This window comes from Triticum aestivum, chromosome 2B, assembly GCF_018294505.1.
Source record: "Triticum aestivum cultivar Chinese Spring chromosome 2B, IWGSC CS RefSeq v2.1, whole genome shotgun sequence".
Classification (NCBI taxonomy): Eukaryota; Viridiplantae; Streptophyta; class Magnoliopsida; order Poales; family Poaceae; genus Triticum; species Triticum aestivum.
Genome location: NC_057798.1, coordinates 240,338,214 through 240,357,173, shown reverse-complemented (window position 1 = coordinate 240,357,173; position 18,960 = coordinate 240,338,214). Strand labels below are relative to the sequence as shown.

Below are 18,960 nucleotides of genomic sequence, written 5' to 3'. Positions count from 1 at the left end.
GGCCCGAGCAGGCGCACAGGACCTTGTCCAACATTGCATCGGCTGCCAGCTCTTCGCTAATCAGAGTCATATGCCCCCTACCGCTCTCCAAACAATCCCCATAACTTGGCCCTTCGCGGTCTGGGGGCTAGATATGGTCAGACCCCTTAAAGGGGGAAGCCATAAGAAAAAATACCTATTGGTCATGGTGGACAAATTCACCAAATGGATCGAAGCCAAACCAGTTAAAATGGCCGAATCCAGACCAGTAATAGATTTCATATCCGGGGTTGTACACCGGTGCGGTGTCCCCCATAGCATCATCACTGATAATGGCTCAAATTTCATAGCCGATGAAGTGAAAACTTGGTGCAGCAAAATGGGCATTAAGCTCGACTACGCTTCCGTCTACCACCCGCAAACAAATGGCCAGGTCGAACGGGAAAATGGTCTTATCATGAGCGGCATAAAACCCAGATTAGTGCGATCTTTAACAGAATCAGATACGCACTGGGTAGAGGAGCTCGACTCCGTACTCTGAGGGCTCCGGACCACACCGAATTGAACCACCGGATACACACCATTCTTTATGGTGTACGGTGCGGAAGCAGTACTACCCTGCGACATAATACATGATTCGCCACACGTACGCATGTACGAAGAGAAGGGAGTCGAGTTAGATCGGCGGGATAACTTGGACGCCCTGGAGGAGGAGCGTGATGTCGCAAAAGCTCGTTCCGCATTCTATCAACAGCAGGCTCGGTGATATCAAAGCAGAGAAGTGCGGGCCAAAACTTACAACATTGGCGAGCTTGTTCTACGCCTACCTGAGAAGAAGAAGGACAAACTCAAACCCAGATGGGAAGGTCCCTTTGTCATCAACAAAGTTCTTACCGGAGGAGCATACCGCCTACGTAATGCATCTAACAACAGACACGAGCCGAACCCATGGAACGCGGCTAGACTCAGGAGATTCTACGCCTAACGCCGAACGCAGTGTTCGTCTCCTCACCCCTCCTTTTTAAATTATGCTCCACCACTGTTTCTCTACTTCTCGACCCTCTTTCCGTTCACACAAAGTGTTTAATACAGTGCGGATTCCTGGATTATCCCGGCCGTACCATGTGTGCAAGCTGTATCTGGGGGCTTCCTATTCGGAAGCTAGACATAATTACTTTAATGGCCTTTTTGCCCATCACATATGCGTTCTTTCTCCATATGTGCCTTTTCTTCACCATTATATGCATCGATATGACTTAAGATGTGGCCAAGCTGGATTGCCTGGCTCTTGTGTTTATGCCATAAGTTCCTATTAATTCGGCTAGGGCATAAGGGGAGCACCTCTGCGATTGTTACTGCCGGTTGAGCCGGACATGTACCTCAGACTGGGTAAAGCCGAAAGCTAGTTTCCTTAAGAGAATATTCGATCGGTGAACAAAGGATGTATTCGTTGGTTACAACAAAGAACCCTAGAAGCTTTGTATCCTGCGCCATCGCGCGTAGTCCGGACATGTGCATCGACACATGGATACCTAGGGAAAGGAACCCTTAACGGAACTATTCTCCCTAGAAGATCTTTCTTGCTATCCATGCAATATGACATAACTAGTTGGATACTTATCTGTTCAAGCACCTATGATCCCTACGCATGGTCTCCATGCATGCCCCGGTTTTCGCATAACCGAGCGGGTATTCGGACACACCCCGGACTATAGGATCCGGGGGTTGAAGCGAAAAGGTCCGCCATGACAAATGATTTCAATCCGGCTAGAGGCTACTTATGCCAATCAATTTACACAGTCACTGAGAATGACTATATTCCTCTTCTATACCATCTAACAGGTTATCTAGCCTACAATCCTGTTGAGAATACTTAGCGGCTAATGCTACCTGGTCATACACCAGGCTCATGGGAATTTCTTGCCCATCGGGCCCCGCCGGTCCCACTTCGGCCATATGGTTAGGGTCCAGCTTGGTATAGCGCGTCTTCACCATCGCCTAGGCTTCTCTTGCTCCTTGCCGGTAGGCTGATATCTTCCACAGACAGAAGCGCCGCCGGGCTCCTTGAAGCAGGTCCGCAAGCTCCCCCATGCCATTCGGCAGTAGGCTTGAGGGCCACAAGGCCTGAGCAACGTCTTGCATCACCTGCCGAGCACGATCGTGCATCTGCGACAGTTCTTGCAGCAAATCACCTGCAGACAACGGTATCTCCTCTTCAGGGCGACCCGTTAGCATTCCTACAAGGAAAAATCTTTTTAATAAACTTCCTCGCCGAACTATCAAACAGTTCGCTTGAGTTCTTACCATAGATACCGCGACGAAGTTTTTTGTTCTCCTTCACGGAGTCTGCCAGTTGTGCGCGGACGTCCTTTAATTCCACGTCCAGACGAATATTGGCATCATGAAGCTTGTTCTTCTCTTTCGTCACCTGCGTAAGGATGCGCTCACCGGCCTTTAGTTGTTGTTGGAGATGCGAGTCGTCACCCACTGCGCCATCCGGATTCACTCCAGGATTGTCTGCAGAACTTACTGTTAGACTAACCACACCAGCCATCTATTAACTAGCACATTTGTGTATAAAGGAGACAAATATTACCGGCAGGGGCCTTTCGGGATCCCTCTAACTTGGCTACCGCATCAGATAATTGGGCCTTGCAGGCCTCCAGCTCTCGCGCCAATTGTTCATTCTTGTCCGCAAGGACCTGTGGATATATTGATCCTTCAAACAGTTGTCCCAACTATTCTAAGTCTCAGGGGCTACTGCTAGGCATACTTATCAAAATCTCTTACCCGTATGGCTTTGGTATACTGGCTTGTCGCTTGGGCAAGCCCGCCTCGAGCGGCTCAGACATATGCGTCCGCCGAATTGAAGGCATTAAAAGCCTCTTCGGAAAAGATGTTGAACCGGAGCACGGCCCTCCAGCGCCGGTGGTTCATGGCACTCTCCACTTCGGAGTTCGTGGCTGAGCACATATCTGCACCCTCCGTCGGGGAGCTATGTGGTGTTGGCCCCGCATCCACCTCCGTCACCGAAGCCGGTTCTGGAACCCGGCTAGTGGAGGCGTGGTTGGTGGGGTTTCCGGATATAGCCTGGTTATTCCTCTTCCTGCCAGACACAAAGGCCGTTGTCATATTTCAAATTCTATGATAGCAGGACAGGCCATGACTTTACCTGTGCAGCGGTGTGTCAGCCCGCACCGCCTTCCTCTTGAGCTTGCCCGATCCGGACGCCCGTGGTTGACGAGTCCCTAGGGGCTCGGCCCCTCGCTCCGGCTGTCATTTCTGCAAATAGAGTGACGCCTCAAAGGTAAACTACAATACCTGGAGAAAGTCCTCTTCGGAGGATAGGGTTTTTCAGCTCAGCTTACATGCGACGTAGGAAGCAGTCCAGGGGAGTCGGTCGTAATGGCCACCAGGGCACCATCCCAGCTCGCCTGATAAAATACTCCGTTGACAAGCTCCACGATAATATCCGGATCTAATTTGAGTCCCGGATCTAGGGCCCTTCCAAGGTCCTCTGGTTGTGGGGAGGGGCTGAAGATTCTTTCCATGGCCCTCCTCAGTTCCTGCTCAGAGGCATTTGTGCAAGTAATCTTAGCAGAAGTACGATAGAGTAAATGAAGCCGGGAAAAGAATGGCAACTTACCCGCTCTGGGGGGTTGTACATGGAGAATCCATCCCGCGTTTTTATGCGAAGGAACTCCTCCGCTTCCCCTTTGTACAAATCGGACAATACCCTTGCCAAAGCGGTAGCGGAGTCTGAACCCTTACGACCACAGCGGGTGGCGTCATCTTCCCCGTTGTAATGCCACATGGGCTTCCCCCGATATTGGAGTGGCTGCACTCCTCGCTTTATGCATATTGCCATGACTTCAACAATCGTCAGTTCGGACTTGGTCAGCAACTTTATCCTGTTCATCAGGAGGAATATCTCCCTTGTGTCCTCTTCTTGAGGTCCCCGGGGACGCCAGCTTAGGCGTGCCCTCGGTGGGGCGTTGCTGAATTTGGGGAGACCCCTCCGGACTGGATCCGGAAGGGGAACATCATTTATATAGAACCACTCTGAAGGCCAGTTTTCTGGTGCATTCTCAGGAGTGCCGGACAGGTATCCGGTCTCGGCAATGCGCCATACTTTGGCCCCATCCACTTGATACAGGGACTCCCCCTGGGTGCGGGGGACAAGGCAGAATAGCTTCCTCCACAATCTGAAGTGTGGTTTGCAGCCTAAAAACAGCTCGCATAGGGCGACATACCCCGCTATGTGCAGAATGAAGGCTGGGGTAAGATTGTGTAACTGGAGGCCATAGAACTCCAGGAGCCCGCGGAGAAAAGGGTGGATAGGAAACCCGACGCCCCTCAGCAGATGCGAGATGAGGCATATTCGCTCCTCCGGAGACGGGTTGGGAGATCTCTCAGCTTGTTCCCCTCCGTCGTAAGTAGCTATTCCAGCTCGGACGGAGACCATGAATGCCGGTGGAAGAAACCCTTGAGTTTGTAACTTCACCAAGCGGCTGTGAGGAACTGAGCACTCTCCCCAATCCCCCGACTTAGTGCGAGGAGGGCAAGCAGAAGAGCTGCGATGGCCGGCCATGCTGGAATGGCTTTTCGCGAAGCGCTCTAGGATGCTAGCTCAAGGGAGGAGAGTGAGGTTTGGATCTGAGAATCCCTGGCCCTTCAAATAGACGGTTGGCCCGGAGGATCGAGGGTGGCAAATGCAAAAATACCTTGACTCCTTGCATTTGCCCGACACGTGCAGATGATCATTACTGAGGCGCTAAAGCCGAGGAGCACAACATTGATTGGTGACCGGACACTATTCGTCGTAACAGGTACTTTGGAGTATTCGGAGGAGGAACCCGCCTTGCAATGCCTAAGACAATACTGCACGCCGGACTCATCGTCATTGAAGCCTGGTTCAGGGGCTACTGAGGGAGTCCTGGATTAGGGGGTATCCGGACAGCCAGACTATGTACAACGTCCGGACTATTGAAGCATGCAGATACAAGACTCAAGGCTGCGCCCCGTGTCCGAATGGGACTTTCCTTGGCATGGAAGGCAAGCTTGGCGATCCGGATATTATATTTCCTTCCTTGTAACCGACTCCATGTAAACCCTGGCCCTCTCCGGTGTCTATATAAACCGGAGAGGTTGGTCCTTAGAAGGCCGATCACAATTACATTCATACCATCATAGGCTAGCTCCTAGGGTTTAGCCTCTACGATCTCGTGGTAGATCTACTCTTGTACTACCCATATCATCAATATTAATCAAGAAGGAAGTAGGGTTTTACCTCCATCGAGAGGGCCCGAACCTGGGTAAACATCTGTGTCCCTTACTTCTTGTTACCATCAGCCTTGACGCACAGATCGGGACCCCCTACCCGAGATCCGCCGGTTTTGACACCGACAACAGCCAACCGCCGTCGTGAGGCGGCCGAGGAGCGGGGGCGAGATCTTCTGTCTTCAAATGCGGCTCTTGAGCGCGAAGTCAAGGAGCGTCGCGCCCTTCTGGCCTCCTCGCCAGGCGAGGCGGCCCTTGCCGAGGCGGAGCTCCTGAGGCGCCATGAATATTTGACATTGGAGACCGTGGAGTACGGCCTAACGTTCGAGAGGCTGGAGGTGAGGGAGCGGCAGGCTACCGCGGCTGAGGACGCCATCACCACCCGAGAAGGTCAGGTCCAGCTGGAGGTGGAGGAGAGGGTGGCGAAGGCGCGTGCTGAGTTGGCTGAGAGGCACCGCCTGGATCCGGAGCTGCTCGAGGCTGAGCTTGAGGGCCGGACCTCCGCCCTGAAGGCTAAGCTGCAGTCTGTGGAGCAGCGTGAGAGCGCTTCCCGAGGGGCCCTGACTTCCTCCAAATCTGCCCTGAATTCTGCCTGTGCCGAGATATCCTCTCTCCAGAAGCAAGTCGAAGACACCGCTTCCCTCCTAAAGAAGGCTTCGAGTGAAAAGAGCCGCCGTCTGACATTGGAATGCGAGCACGGCTCCATGCTCCAAGGTCTTCGCGTCAAAGCCAACAATGCCTTGGGTGCTATTTGTGACGAGAGCGCTCCTGACCCACACGAGAGCGACTACGCCAGCAATCTCAACTTCTTCACTGATATCGTGACCCGCTGGAAGCTCAGGCCATGAAAGCTCACCAGCTTGTCGAGGAGAGGAGCCGGGGCCTCCTCAGGCATGCACTCTCGTGCATCTTCAGCAACCTCCTGAACCTTGATTCCCACTTCGATTTCAGCACTGTGCTAGCCCCCGTGCCTGTGGCCACCCAATACAAGCTCGCCAAGTGGGTGGATGCCCATGTGGATGCCTTGGTGAAGGAGCTGACTCCTGAGGACGACACGGCTGTGCTCGCGGCCGAAGAAGCTGGCGCGGGTGGTGATGATGAGGAGGATGGCAGCCATGACGGAAGCAGCGCGGATGGGAGTGACAAAGAAGGCGTGTCCAGCTAGGCCCGCGTTTCTTTTGCTTTGATCTGTATGATGAAAACTTGAACGCATCCTTGTGAGAGCATTTTGAAAAGGGGGTGCCCCTTATGATGTGTGAAATTGTGAAATGCTTTTGAAGTAGCGCCCGGAGCGGGGCCCCGCAGGGCTGCGGGCCGCTGAGCGAGGTAGTTTTTTATGACTTATCTTTAGTTTCGTGGGTCTCGAGCGAGGCCTGGTGTCGCGGCGGCGCTCCTTCTCCTGAGGCGAGCCTGCTGCGGGCTCGTGAGGTTCTGTGCCTCTCGAGGGGCCTGTCGGCTGGTCGTAGAGTGCCTCGTGAGAAGCCAACTGCTAGACCGTGACGAGGTGGGCGCGCGGGGCGGCCGGACCCTCGAGCCCCTAGGGGGAGCGATCGGCACCAGCGCGTGCACCGTACCCAGCCCCCGCTCGCGAGGTGCTTGAGAGCAGGGCAGCAGTCACGAGCTCCAGAAAGAACGCAAAACTGAAGGCAAGAGAGCGACACGAAACTAGAAAACTCCCCCCATTTTTATAAATGCACGAAAAACAAACTGCTTCAAGAAGTCGACAAGCAAGTACAAAAATGGAGGCAAAAACAAATGGCCGCGTTTGGCGTCGAGCTAGTCTTCAGTCTCCAGTCTTCTCACCAGTGCAGAGCTAAGTGCTTCCACTGGCTGGGCATAGTCATTGGGGACAGTGTCGACGGCCAGCGCGGAGCATGGTGCTTACACTCGGACGTGGGCTGGAGCTCCCGTGAGGCCCCAGGGGCGCACTCAGGAGACTCCGGGGTGTGTACAGCCCCACTCATTATTACGTGAGAGTGTCACGAGCGGAGACCTTCACAGGCCGGAGCCTTGCTTCATGTCGCCCGATGAGGACCCCGCCGTGCGCCACCCCTGACCACCGTTGGGGAGACCGAAAACCAGGACAAGACCAAGGGGCCAGGGGGACGCTAGCGGCGTCCTCGGCGACCGTAGGCCCCCCACCGGGCAGAAGGGCTCGCCGGCGCCTTCCCCGGCGAGGAACCTACCTCCAGGCAGGGCCCTGCTCCGTGCAGCGCGAGGAGGGACCTGCCACATGGCTTCCCCCATGCTGCTCCCAATGTCCTTTGTGCTCCTGTGGGGGATCCGTCGTCCTGAGAGTCCTGGTGGCAGTCGCACCCTGGTTCACCTGCGATCCATGGTCAGCGTAAGCATGCTCCTGTGGCGTTAGCTGTACCCAGAGGCTGTCGCCGTTGGAGATGTTGGCGGGGCTTGGTGTCGGCTCGAAGGAGAGCTCGGCCTTGTGTATATCCAGCGCCCAGCCTGGTGTGGGGGATCGGCTGGGGCCCTCTCCCCGCGTGTGCCTTGGATCCATCGCGACGGGGACGTAGGCCTCTAGGCTGTCCGCACCAGGAGCGTCGCCCGGCTACCTCACGTTCCCGCCTTCTTCAGTCGCCCTCTGGTCCTGTCGGCCAGGGGCCGATACTCCAGCACGGCCCCTAGTGATGTCGCCTGGAGCAGCCCCACACCGAGGTGGCACGTTCGGAGTGGCGTGGGCTGCTCCGCGGGGCTGGTCAGTGTCGAGAGGCTCTCCAGGGGCCCTGGGAGGGGGCGCGCGGTTGTGTCGGGGATGAGCGCGCGCCCCCACCACCGCCTGCGACGTGGGAAGGGTGCAGAACGACGTCGCCCCTGCACGCTGCATCCAGCAGCTCAGCGACCCGTTCCAGCAGGGCGTAAGAGCTCTCGGGCCACGATGACCGCTGCCCGCATGTTTGCTTGTTCCCTGCGCGTGTGTGGAGCAGTTGTTGCAGCATAGTTTGCAGATTGCGCGGCGGCACGGCGGCGGCGTGGCGCCAGTGGAGAAGGTTGCTCCGCACGCCCTCCACGGCCGGTCGTCCCCGGCGGAGCGCGGGCCACGAGCAGAGCGGAGTGGAGGTCTTCCTCATCGGCGGGCGCTGCCGAGGAGGGCTGGACGACCCAGTGCTCGACGTGCGCCCTCGGGGCGTCGGCCATGGCGTCGGTGGAGCGGCGGAGAACTGGTCGACGGAAGAGAAGATCCGACGCACCCCTACCTGGCGTGCCAAATGTCGGATTAGGGATCCACAAACCCTTGAGAGGTTCGAACTCTGGGGTGCGTGCGGAGATCTCAACCTACCCAGTCTGCCTACTCGCGATCCTCCTAAGCTTAGCGCGTCAAGCTCAAAGAGACAAAGCGACACAACAGTTTATTCTGGTTCGGGCCACCTTGCGGTGTAATACCCTACTCCAGTGTTTTGGTGGATTGCCTCGGAGGGCTGAGGATGAACTAGTACAGTGGATGAACTGGCCTCAGAAGGTGAGGTGTTCTTGAGCTCAAGAGAGCTGCTGAAGTGGCTGTGTCATAATGGATCCGATCCTCCCCCCTATGGTGGTGGCTAAGTCCTATTTATAGTGGCCTTGGTCCTCTTCCCAAATGTTGGCGGGAAGGGATCCCACAACAGCCGGATTTGAAAGGGGACAAGTAGTACAGCTTATCCTGACAAAAGTAGTTTTTGCCTGCAAAAAGCCTCTGGCCGTGACGCTGCGGTGGGCTTGTCGATGACCTCCGTCCTGGCGGTCTTGGTCTCGTTGCACCAGAATGAAAACCTTTGGCTGATTCCTCGGAACTCCACGCTTGTGGCTTGCCTCCCTTGCACCGAAAAGGAAACCTGCGCTCTGCGCCCGCCTGGCCTTGGTCGTCATGGCTCATGTCAGCTGAGCCTCGTGAGGTGAACCTTGCTTAGAACTCTCCGCCCCTCGGGAGCCAGCTTGGTGAGGCCGATCCCCTCGGGGTCTTGCCGTCGTCCGCCTCACGAGGCTTGGCCCCTCGCGAGGGTCTTGTGTTGTTGATGCTGAGACTGGGCCGTACCAAGCCATCGATGGAGCCACGTGGTGGGCCGCAGGCAGGCAGGGCTGGATACCCCCATATCCAGGACGCTGACATTCTTCTCTGGCGAGGCGATCGTCTATATGGTCGGTGAAGGATCTGAAACCAGTCTAGTCAAGCGAAGATGTTGTGGCGGTGGCGGCATCCTTGTGGTGGACATGTGCCCTCGGGCTCCGCCATTGCGACGGCGTGTGCTCCAACGTCGGCACGGAGCTTGGGAGGTAGTCGAGAAGCTACTACAGATCGTGGTCTGCATCGATGACATCTGAAAGATGGAATATGTGCTGGACTCGTGGCTCGTGGATGGCATGTATGGTTTCCTCCTCCGGCGTCTTAGTGGGGATGCCAGATCTGGAGTTCGATGGCATGTTCGGGGTGTTACCCCGGTCTGATTCGTTCAACGGTAATGGTTTCGCTTTTGGGGAGCCAGTTTGGAAGTCCGCAAATCTGCATATCAGTGATGGAGCCGCGTCGAGCTCAGGTGAGGAGGTGATCCGTCATATTTTCTTTCGGCGGCTGCTGTGGTGGTGCCGAAGGCAGGTGACAGACGTTGGTGGCAAGCTCAGAGACGTTCTGTTCTTTTAAGCCTAGAGATGTTCTGCTGTCTTTTCAATTTTATCATGTCGGTCTTTACGTGACTTATACTTTCAACTTTATGATATTAATGAAACACATATTATCATGAAAAAAATAGATCACTTATTTCTTTACAGAGTAGGGAGTAGAGTAAACTCGCTCCAGGCGCGTACGTATATTATACTGTAAGTTGTACCATCCTTTTGTCATCTCCAGCCCCAAAAAATCCACAGGTATGAGAGCAAACATCCCTCCCTCCCTGGATATCGCCTGTATAAAACCCAGTTCCCAACGCCACCACAGCCCCACGCCTCTCACCTCTCCCACCGCCACCGCCACCTCCTCACCGGCGACAATGTCGGTGCACGTCGCGGCCGCGGCGGTTCTCATTGCGCTCCTCGCCCCCGTCCGAGGCTCAGACGTCTCCTCGTTCCCGCTCACGCAGACACAATCCCCGGCCAACGCCTCCGCGGCGCCCTCCTCCCCGCCCTGCCGCCTCGACCTCTCCGCGGAGCTCTTCGGCGGCGTGGCCGCGGCGTGCGGGGCCGGCGGCGGGCCGGGCTCCCTCGACCGCGGCCGCTGCTGCCCCGTCCTCGCGGCCTGGCTCTTCGCGGCGCACGCGCGCACGGCGCTGTCCGTCCCGGCGCCGGCGCCGGCGCTCGCGGGCGAGGGCCTGGACGGGGACGAGGGCCCCATGGTCCCGTACGACAACCAGCGGTGCGTGGACGCGCTGGGCATCGCGCTGGAGAAGCGCGGGGTGGCGCTGCAGCGGCCGAACGCGACCTGCGACACGGTGATCTGCTTCTGCGGCATCCGGCTCCACCAGATCGGTTCGCTCCGCTGCCCCGCAGCGTTCGCCGTCGGCGCCGCCGCCAGGAACGCCACGCCCACCGCCGCGGTGAAGGACCTGGAGAAGAGCTGCCGCAACGCGTCCTACGCCGGCTGCTCCCGCTGCGTCCAGTCCCTGCAAAAGGTTAGCTCCTTTCTTTGCTCCGCTTTTTAATTTCCCTTTGCAGCTTTCGTGCTCTTCTCTGTTTCTTTAATTTGTGCTCTAAAATCTACCACAGAGTAGTACAGTACTTCTTCAAGGGTTCATCATGTTGATGAATTTCTGGTTTTCTTTTCACTATCCTGAAGCTTCGGCCTCTTCATGATAGATTACTACTAGTACTACATTTTAATTAGTCGTTAGCTGAAGTGCGGCAGTAGCTTAGCTAGGACTATGAGCAATGCCTTTTCCTCCGTGTGCTTTATCTTCTTTTATCGAGCAGAAAGAGCCTATTTGACATCCAGGAGATCCCCCTTTCCACACAGAAAGGCCCTTTCTGCTCACATTATTGGTTCACATGCTCAGATGGGCTTCCTCCTTGTTCTTGAGCTGATCACTAATCATTAGCTACTTGATTGTAGTAGTATTTCTTTGTGAAGGCATTGCGCTCCCATTGTGGGCAATGTTACTAGTAGTACTTAGCATTACCAGTTACTAGTACTCGATTACAGGACCATGTCTTGTACAATAGCGTTGGAAAGCAAGCCATACTAGTATCAAGACAGCAAGGCCAGATTCTTGGTCCAATCCCACAGGCAATAGCAATGATGAATTGCATCATTTAGTTTGTTAACCACCTGCTACATCGAAAGTTGTTAATTATTCAAGAGAGTTTGTCCTTAACTTGTTTGTCGCGCATCCTCATTGGCATCCTACACTGAACAATGAAGAAGGAACACACCCCTGTCTGTACTTTTGCTCTTGTACTGACAGTTCATGAATTTAGGAAGCTGTAACCTTTGACATTGTTCTGTACTGAGATTTTGGTGTAAGAACAAGAAGATCGACTCGAGGGCATGTGCGTGATCAAAGTGGTCGTGCATGGGCAGCATTTATTGAGGATTTGAGAGGGCCGGGCAATCCAAATGTTCGTAGTAACATTCAGTTCTGAAACAGCGAAACACCCACCAACTTCGCAACAACCTGCATTGCATCCACGTCCCTGCATGGAACACATTAAATGCGAGCATTTCTTCATCAGGGTTCGCTCTCCTTGAAATCGTAGAGTGAGGAGTTTAACCTGTGGCATCTACTTGTGATCAGGTGAAGGGGAACGTGAGCCGGGAGGTCGCCGGCGGCGACCGCGCCCGGCGGATGCTGGGGCTGGACTGCCAGCTGATGGGCCTGACGTGGCTGCTGGCCAAGAACAAGACGGTGTACATCCCCACCGTGTCCGCCGTGCTGCGCGCCATGCTCTACACCGCGCACCCCACCGAGTCCGGCGGCCACTCCAAGGTCGGCGGCGGCGGCGGCGCGGCGCCGCCGCGGTGCAGCCCGGACCAGGAGAACATGCCGCTGGCCGTGGACTCGCTGCAGTTCGAGCACGCCGGCAGCACGAGCTCGGCCGCCGCCCTGCTCCGCGGCGTCTGCTGCTCCCTCCTCTGCCTGGCGCTCTACTTCTTCGTCTGGGACGCGTTCTTGTAAACAGGGCATGCAGTGTGGATTAAGCTAAGCTTGTTGATAGAGTAGTACTCATTTTGTAGGAACTGGTTGGTTGGTGTTAGGGATTGTAGCTTCCTTTTTGCTTGCACAGTGTTGCAAATCAAATTAGCGGATTGCACCGGTGGATCTCTATTATCCCACCCCGTGCTTTTATCCTTGGGTTATTACCCTGCTACATTGGTGAAGTAGTCGTGACTTGTTCAAGCCGAAACTATTTCTGTTGGCATGGGCACAAGCAACGAAAAAAGCAAGAAAAATGAGCCGCGGGTATGGTGAATCTGTTTAAAAAGAAGAGTCGGTTTTTGGTTTGGGGCAACGGATTTTCTTTTGAAGAAGAGAGGCAGGGTGGCAGGCTCGAGGGCAGGTGAGGTGAAGAGGAAGAGGGAGGACGACGAGGAGGGGGACGATTTTTTGGCTTTGGCGCGACAGTTCACGTGGTAGGTAGCGTCGTGTCTTGTGTGGGTGTGGGTCAGTGGGTGTCGTCTAGTGTGCATCTGCATGCCGTCCTTTCTTGTGTCTGTCTGGCCTGGGGTGGTGTGGTGTCCCTGCCCGCCCGCGTCTTGTTCCGTGGTGTTGCCTCTGCTAGCTCCTCTTCGGTTTCCCAGCCAGCCAGCCAGCGGCCCAAGAAAGATGATAACCAAACGTTTTTTTTCTTTCTCTCTCAGTGTCATTTTGCTGGTTCAGTCGAGTTTTTTTCTCAAGTTAACCACGAAGCCTTTTATTTATCAATACAATCTCAGGGTTACAATCCCAGGAAAGGTAACGGGTTGGAAAGGACAAGGTCTATCAAAGAAGGCCAGAGAAGTGCTTGTGAATTCTGTTCTTCAGGTTACACCTACTCTCTCATGAGTTGTTTTCACCCTCGAAGAAGATGTGCCGGAACTTGACTTCAATCTCCTTAAAATTCTGGTGGGCTGCAATGAACGGTGATAGGAAAGTGCATTGGATTGCCTGGGACAAAATGTGCCAGTCTACTCTAAACACACAGGTGGCATGGGCTTCCGCGACCCGGAGGCCTTCAATCAAGCTTTATTGACAAAATAAGCATGGAGGATCTTGCAGGCGCCGATGTCTCTCTGTGCTAGGATTCTTCGAGCCCGTTATTTCAGGAGTATACTACATGGGAGAGACATGTTACGGGAGGGTATCATATGGCGCATTGGAGACGGCTCGGCGGTGAACATTCACCACAACCCATGGATCCCACGCCAAGGGAGCCTGCTGCCACTGGGCGCAGTCTTCATTCCGAGTGTGGAGAAGATGGCTGACATGTTGGATCATACAAGTGCTACATGGGACGATACTAAAATCCAAGCTATGTTCTCTGTGGATGATGCCGATGACATTAAGCAGATAGCTATTGGAGGCCCGGTGTAGGATCGAAAGTATGTCTAGAGGGGGTGATTAGACTACTTGACCACATAAAAATCTAGCCTTTCCCAATTTTAAGTCTTGGCGGATTTTAGCAACTTAGCACAAGTCAAGCAATCAACCTACACATGCAATTCTAAGAGTATAGCAGCAGAATGTAAAACATTGCACATGAAGGTAAAGGGAGGAGTTTGGAGGGAGCAAACGCAATGTTGACACGGAGATTTTTGGCGTGGTTCCGATAGGTGGTGCTATCGTACATCCACGTTGATGGAGACTTCAACCCACGAAGGGTAACGGCTGCGCGAGTCCACGGACGGCTCCACCCACGAAGGGTCCACAAAGAAGCAACCTTGTCTATCCCACCATGGTCATCGCCCATGAAGGAGTTGCCTCAATAGGGTAGATCTTCACGAAGTAGGAAATCTCCTTGCTCATACAAACTCCTTGGTTCAACTCCACAATCTTGACGGAGGCTCCCAAGTGACACCTAACCAATCTAGGAGACACCACTCTCCAAAAGATAATAGATGGTGTGTTGATGATGAACTCCTTGCTCTTGTGCTTCAAATGATAGTCTCCCCAACACTCAACTCTCTCTCATAGGATTGGATTAGGTGGAAAGATGATTTGAGTGGAAAGCAACTTGGAGAGGGACAGAGATCAAGATTCATATGGTAGGATTGGAATATCTTGGCCTCAACACATGAGTAGGTGGTTCTCTCTCAGAAATGAATGCTGGAAGTGTAGGCATGTTCTGATTACTTTCTCCACGAATGAAGAAAGGGTGGAGGGGTATATATAGTCTCCACACAAAATCTAACCGTTACACACAATTTACCAAACTCGATGGGACCGAATCAGAAAACTCGGTCGGACCGATTTAGTTCATAATGTGACCATTAGGCATTTCGGTGGGACCGACATGTCAACTTGGTGGGACCGATTTCGTTAGGGTTAGGGCATAACGTAATCTTGGTGAGACCGATTACACAAACTCGGTGGGACCAACTTTGTTAATAATCTAACCAGAGAGTTGGTCAGGTAAACTCGGTGGGACCGATTCGCTCATCTCGGTGAGATTGAAACGTTACGAGAGGGAAACAGAGAGTTTGCATTGCGAACTCGGTGGGACTGATCGCTCATCTCGGTTAGACTGAAATGTTACGAAGGGAAACAGAGAGTTTGCAATCCCATCTCAGTGAGACCGAGATCCCTATCGGTGAGACCGAAGTGACTAGGGTTTCTGGCAGTGGCTATGTTAAATGAACTCGGTGGCGCCGGATAGATCAAATCAGTGGGGCCGAGTTTGACTTTTGGTTTCGGACATATGTGGATATGAGAAAGTGGTTGAGGGTCTTTGGAGCATATCACTAAGCATTTTGAGCAAGCAAGCCATTAAGCAACACCTCATCCCCTTTTAATAGTATTGGCTTTTCCTATGGACTCAATGTGATCTTGGATCATTAAAAGTAAAATGTAGAGTCTTGAGCTTTAGAGCTTGAGCCAATCCTTTGTCCTTGGCATTTTGAGGAGTCCATATTCTTAATCCATGCCATGCCAATCATTGAACTTTCCTGAAATATTCATCTTGAAATAGCATTAGTTCAATGAGCTATATGTTGCTAATCATTACCAAAACCTCCCAGGGATAGTTGCACTTTCAATCTCCCCATTTTTGGTAAATGATGACAACATATAGATCAAGGCTTCAATAAATGATAATAAGATTGAAATACATCGTCGCTTTGAGAAGTATGTGATAAGCAAGAGCTCCCCCTAAATTTGTGCATTATTTAAGATTTGCTTTTGAATGCAAATGCACAATCGATTAGTATCATGGGTTACTCTTCCATGTCACATACATCTTGGTGGAGCGCTCAAAATGATAGAAATTAAAAGCATGCACTCATCACCAAGCAAAATGAATGATCATATATGGATATAAGAGATAATGTCATCCAAGCAAACATTAAAGTAGCATATGATCAATCACTACAAGTATCTCACACAAGGACATAAGGTATCAAACAAGCACACAATAAAGTTCAACCAAACAAAGTGCAAGAGAAAACGAAAAGCAACACTCTCTCTCGAAGCCTATGATCTATACATATTTCTCCCCCTTTGGCAACAAGTTACCAAAAAGTTCAAATATGCATAGTGCTATGCGCCTCTCAGGCTTGGTCTTCGTGAGGTGGTGTAGAGATGACTCCAAGAACGAAAGCTTCTATCGATGTAGTTGGAGCTGGAGGAGTGGCTGCTGGAGGTGGCACTGAAGCTGTAGCTGCTGGTGCTGATGTGGTAGCTCTAGTATCAGGTACTGGCACTGCAGCTGACCTCTGACCTCTTGGCATTCGCTGAAAAGCTTCTGTAGTTGCCTTCCCTTTCTTCTCCTCTGCTTCCTCCTGGAGCTGCTCAACTACTGTCTGCATCTCAGTCACTTTCAGATCAAGATCATAGAATTTTTATTCAATGATCCTTTCCAAGCTCTCCTGATTCTGAGGCAGGGTGGCCAAGCCCTTCTCAATCCTTAAAGTAGATTGGATAAGATATCCAAGTTGATCTTGTTTGCTCTTCAAGAACACTTTAGATGCCTCTTCAACAGTTGGCATCCTTGCAGCTTTTTCTGCCTTTGCCTTAGATTTCTTTTCTTGTGCTTGCACTGATGAAGGTTCATTTTCATCCATTACAACTGTGTTGTCTTCAAAATCTGGCTTGAGAGGTAAGTGCTCCTTGTCCAACAAGTAAGTGCATGTGCCCATCTTTGAGTTGATGAGCACCTGATTGTGTGGAGCATACTCACAAGACCTTTTCTGATCAGCAGCTGTCCTCTTGATTGTCTCTACAATCAGACTCATGACCTTGAATTTTTGAGGGACATCAAAAATGTGCAGCAAGTTGATGGAATGTCCTCTTATCATCCTATGATCTCCAGATTTGGGCAATAGAGTATGCCTCAAGATGGTGTTAATAGTAGGCAGACCATACAAGAAGTATTTCACAAAACCCAACATATGAGTTTCCAGGGCTTCATCAGGAATTTCCTTATACATACTTGCCATGGAGTTGTGGTCTTTCTTTTTCTGGGCATACACATCCAAATCATCCTCATGGTCTTCTGGAGCATTGATCAACTTAGCCCATTCTTCAATAGTTTATTGCTACCTTGTACCTTCAGACATCCACACTATCTTTCCATCTGGATAGAAATGAGCAGTGGAGTATAATTGCATGATTAGCTCATCATTCCATTTGGTGAGCTTGTGTCCAACAAACTTGTCAACTCCACAAGAATTGAAGCTGTCATATACACCTGGAAAGTGATCTTCATTCTCCTTGATATATTCCCAATCAACCCATCTCATATCACAGACAATTGGCTTCTTGTCAAGCAGAATGGTCTCATAGAAGTCTTGTTGTTCTTTGGTGTGGAATCTATAGTCCACAACAGTTCTCCTTCTCACAGCATAAGGACCATTTTTCCTCCAAAGTCTCAGACCTGCATCCTTTCTGATGTTCATGTCCTCTGCCACTGGATGAGTGTCATTGCGGTCTGGAATCTTTGGTTTGAGCTTTCTCAGCACTTGGGCTTCAACATCTTCTTCTTCAACTTCAGGCACTGGGGCCTCGTTCTTCTCTTCAGTAGGAATGTTTCTGGTTCTTCTCTAGAGTGCACACTTGGTGGTTTGAGCAGCAGCTTTGGGAGCAGGTTTGGGCTTAGAAGCAGCAGCCCCTGACTTGATTGCATTGAAGGAAATATGCCCTAGAGGCAATAATAAAGTTATTATTTATTTCCTTAATTCTTGATAAATGTTTATTATTCATGCTAGAATTGTATTAACCGGAAACTTAGTACATGTGTGAATACATAGACAAAACATATAGTCCCTAGTATGCCTCTACTTGACTAGCTCGTTAATCAAAGATGGTTATGTTTCCTAACCATAGACATGTGTTGTCATCTGATTAATGGGATCACATTATTATAAGAATGATGTGATGGACATGAACCATCCGTTAGCTTAGCATTATGATCGTGTTAGTTTCATTGCTACTGCTTTCTTCATGACTTATACAAGTTCCTCAGACTACGAGATTATGCAACTCCCGAATACCGGAGGAACACTTTGTGTGCTACCAAACGTCACAACATAAAAGGGTGATTATAAAGGTGCTCTACAGGTGTCTCCGAAGGTGTTTGTTGGGTTGGCATAGATCGAGATTAGGATTTGTCACTCCATGTTTCGGGAGGTATCTCTGGGCCCACTAGGTAATACTCATAACTATAAGCCTTGCAAGCATTGTGACTAATGAGTTAGTTACGGGATGAAGTATTACGAAACGAGTAAAGAGACTTGCCGGTAACGAGATCGAACTAGGTATGATGATACCAACGATCGAATCTCGGGCAAGTAGCATACCGATGACAAAGGGAACAACGTATGTTGTTATGCGGTTCGACCGATAAAGATCTTCGTAGAATATGTAGGAGCCAATATGGGCATCCAGGTTCCGCTATTGGTTATTGACCAGAGAGGTGTCTCGGTCATGTCTACATAGTTCTCGAATCGTAGGGTCCGCACGCTTAACGTTCGTTGACGATATAGTATTATATGAGTTATGTATGCTGGTGACTGAATGTTATTTGGAGTCCCGGATATGATCACGAACATGACGAGGAACTCTGGAATGGTCCGGAGGTAAAGATTGATATATGGGATAATAGTGTTTGGTCTCCGGAAGGGTTCTGGAAGTCACCGGAAGGGGTTCCGGATGTTTCCCGAAATGTTTGGGTATGAGAACACTTTATTTGGGCCAAAGGGGAAAGCCCACAAGGTTTTTGGAAAGCGCAAAAGGAAGTTTTGTGGAGTCCAGGGGCCAGATGCCAGGGTCCCTGGCGTCTGGGTCCAGACACCGGGAACCCTGGCGTCTGGCCCTGGAGTCCGAGAAGGACTCTTGCCTTTCGGGTGAAACTGACTTTGTGGAGGCTTTACTCCAAGTTTCGACCCCAAGGCTCAACATATAAATAGAGGGGCATGGCTAGCACCAAAGACACATAAAAAACACCAAGCCGTGTGCCGGCAACCCCGTCCCCTCTAGTTTATCCTCCGTCATAGTTTCCATAGTGCTTAGGCGAAGTCCTATGGAGATTGTTCTTCACCAACACCATCACCACGCTGTCGTGCTGCCGGAACTCATCTACTACTTCGGTCGTCTT

General features: G+C 51.9%; 1 protein-coding gene across 1 annotated transcript; it reads left to right on the top strand.

Moving 5' to 3' along the window:
- The first annotated feature begins 10,136 nt into the window (after positions 1 to 10,136).
- LOC123044558 (uncharacterized GPI-anchored protein At4g28100) lies at positions 10,137 to 12,572 on the top strand. Its single transcript, XM_044467330.1, has 2 exons — positions 10,137 to 10,850; positions 11,970 to 12,572. Exons 1-2 carry the CDS (start codon positions 10,233 to 10,235, stop codon positions 12,348 to 12,350), a joined length of 999 nt encoding a protein of 332 aa, XP_044323265.1. The 5' UTR covers positions 10,137 to 10,232; the 3' UTR covers positions 12,351 to 12,572.
- The last annotated feature ends 6,388 nt before the right edge of the window (positions 12,573 to 18,960 follow it).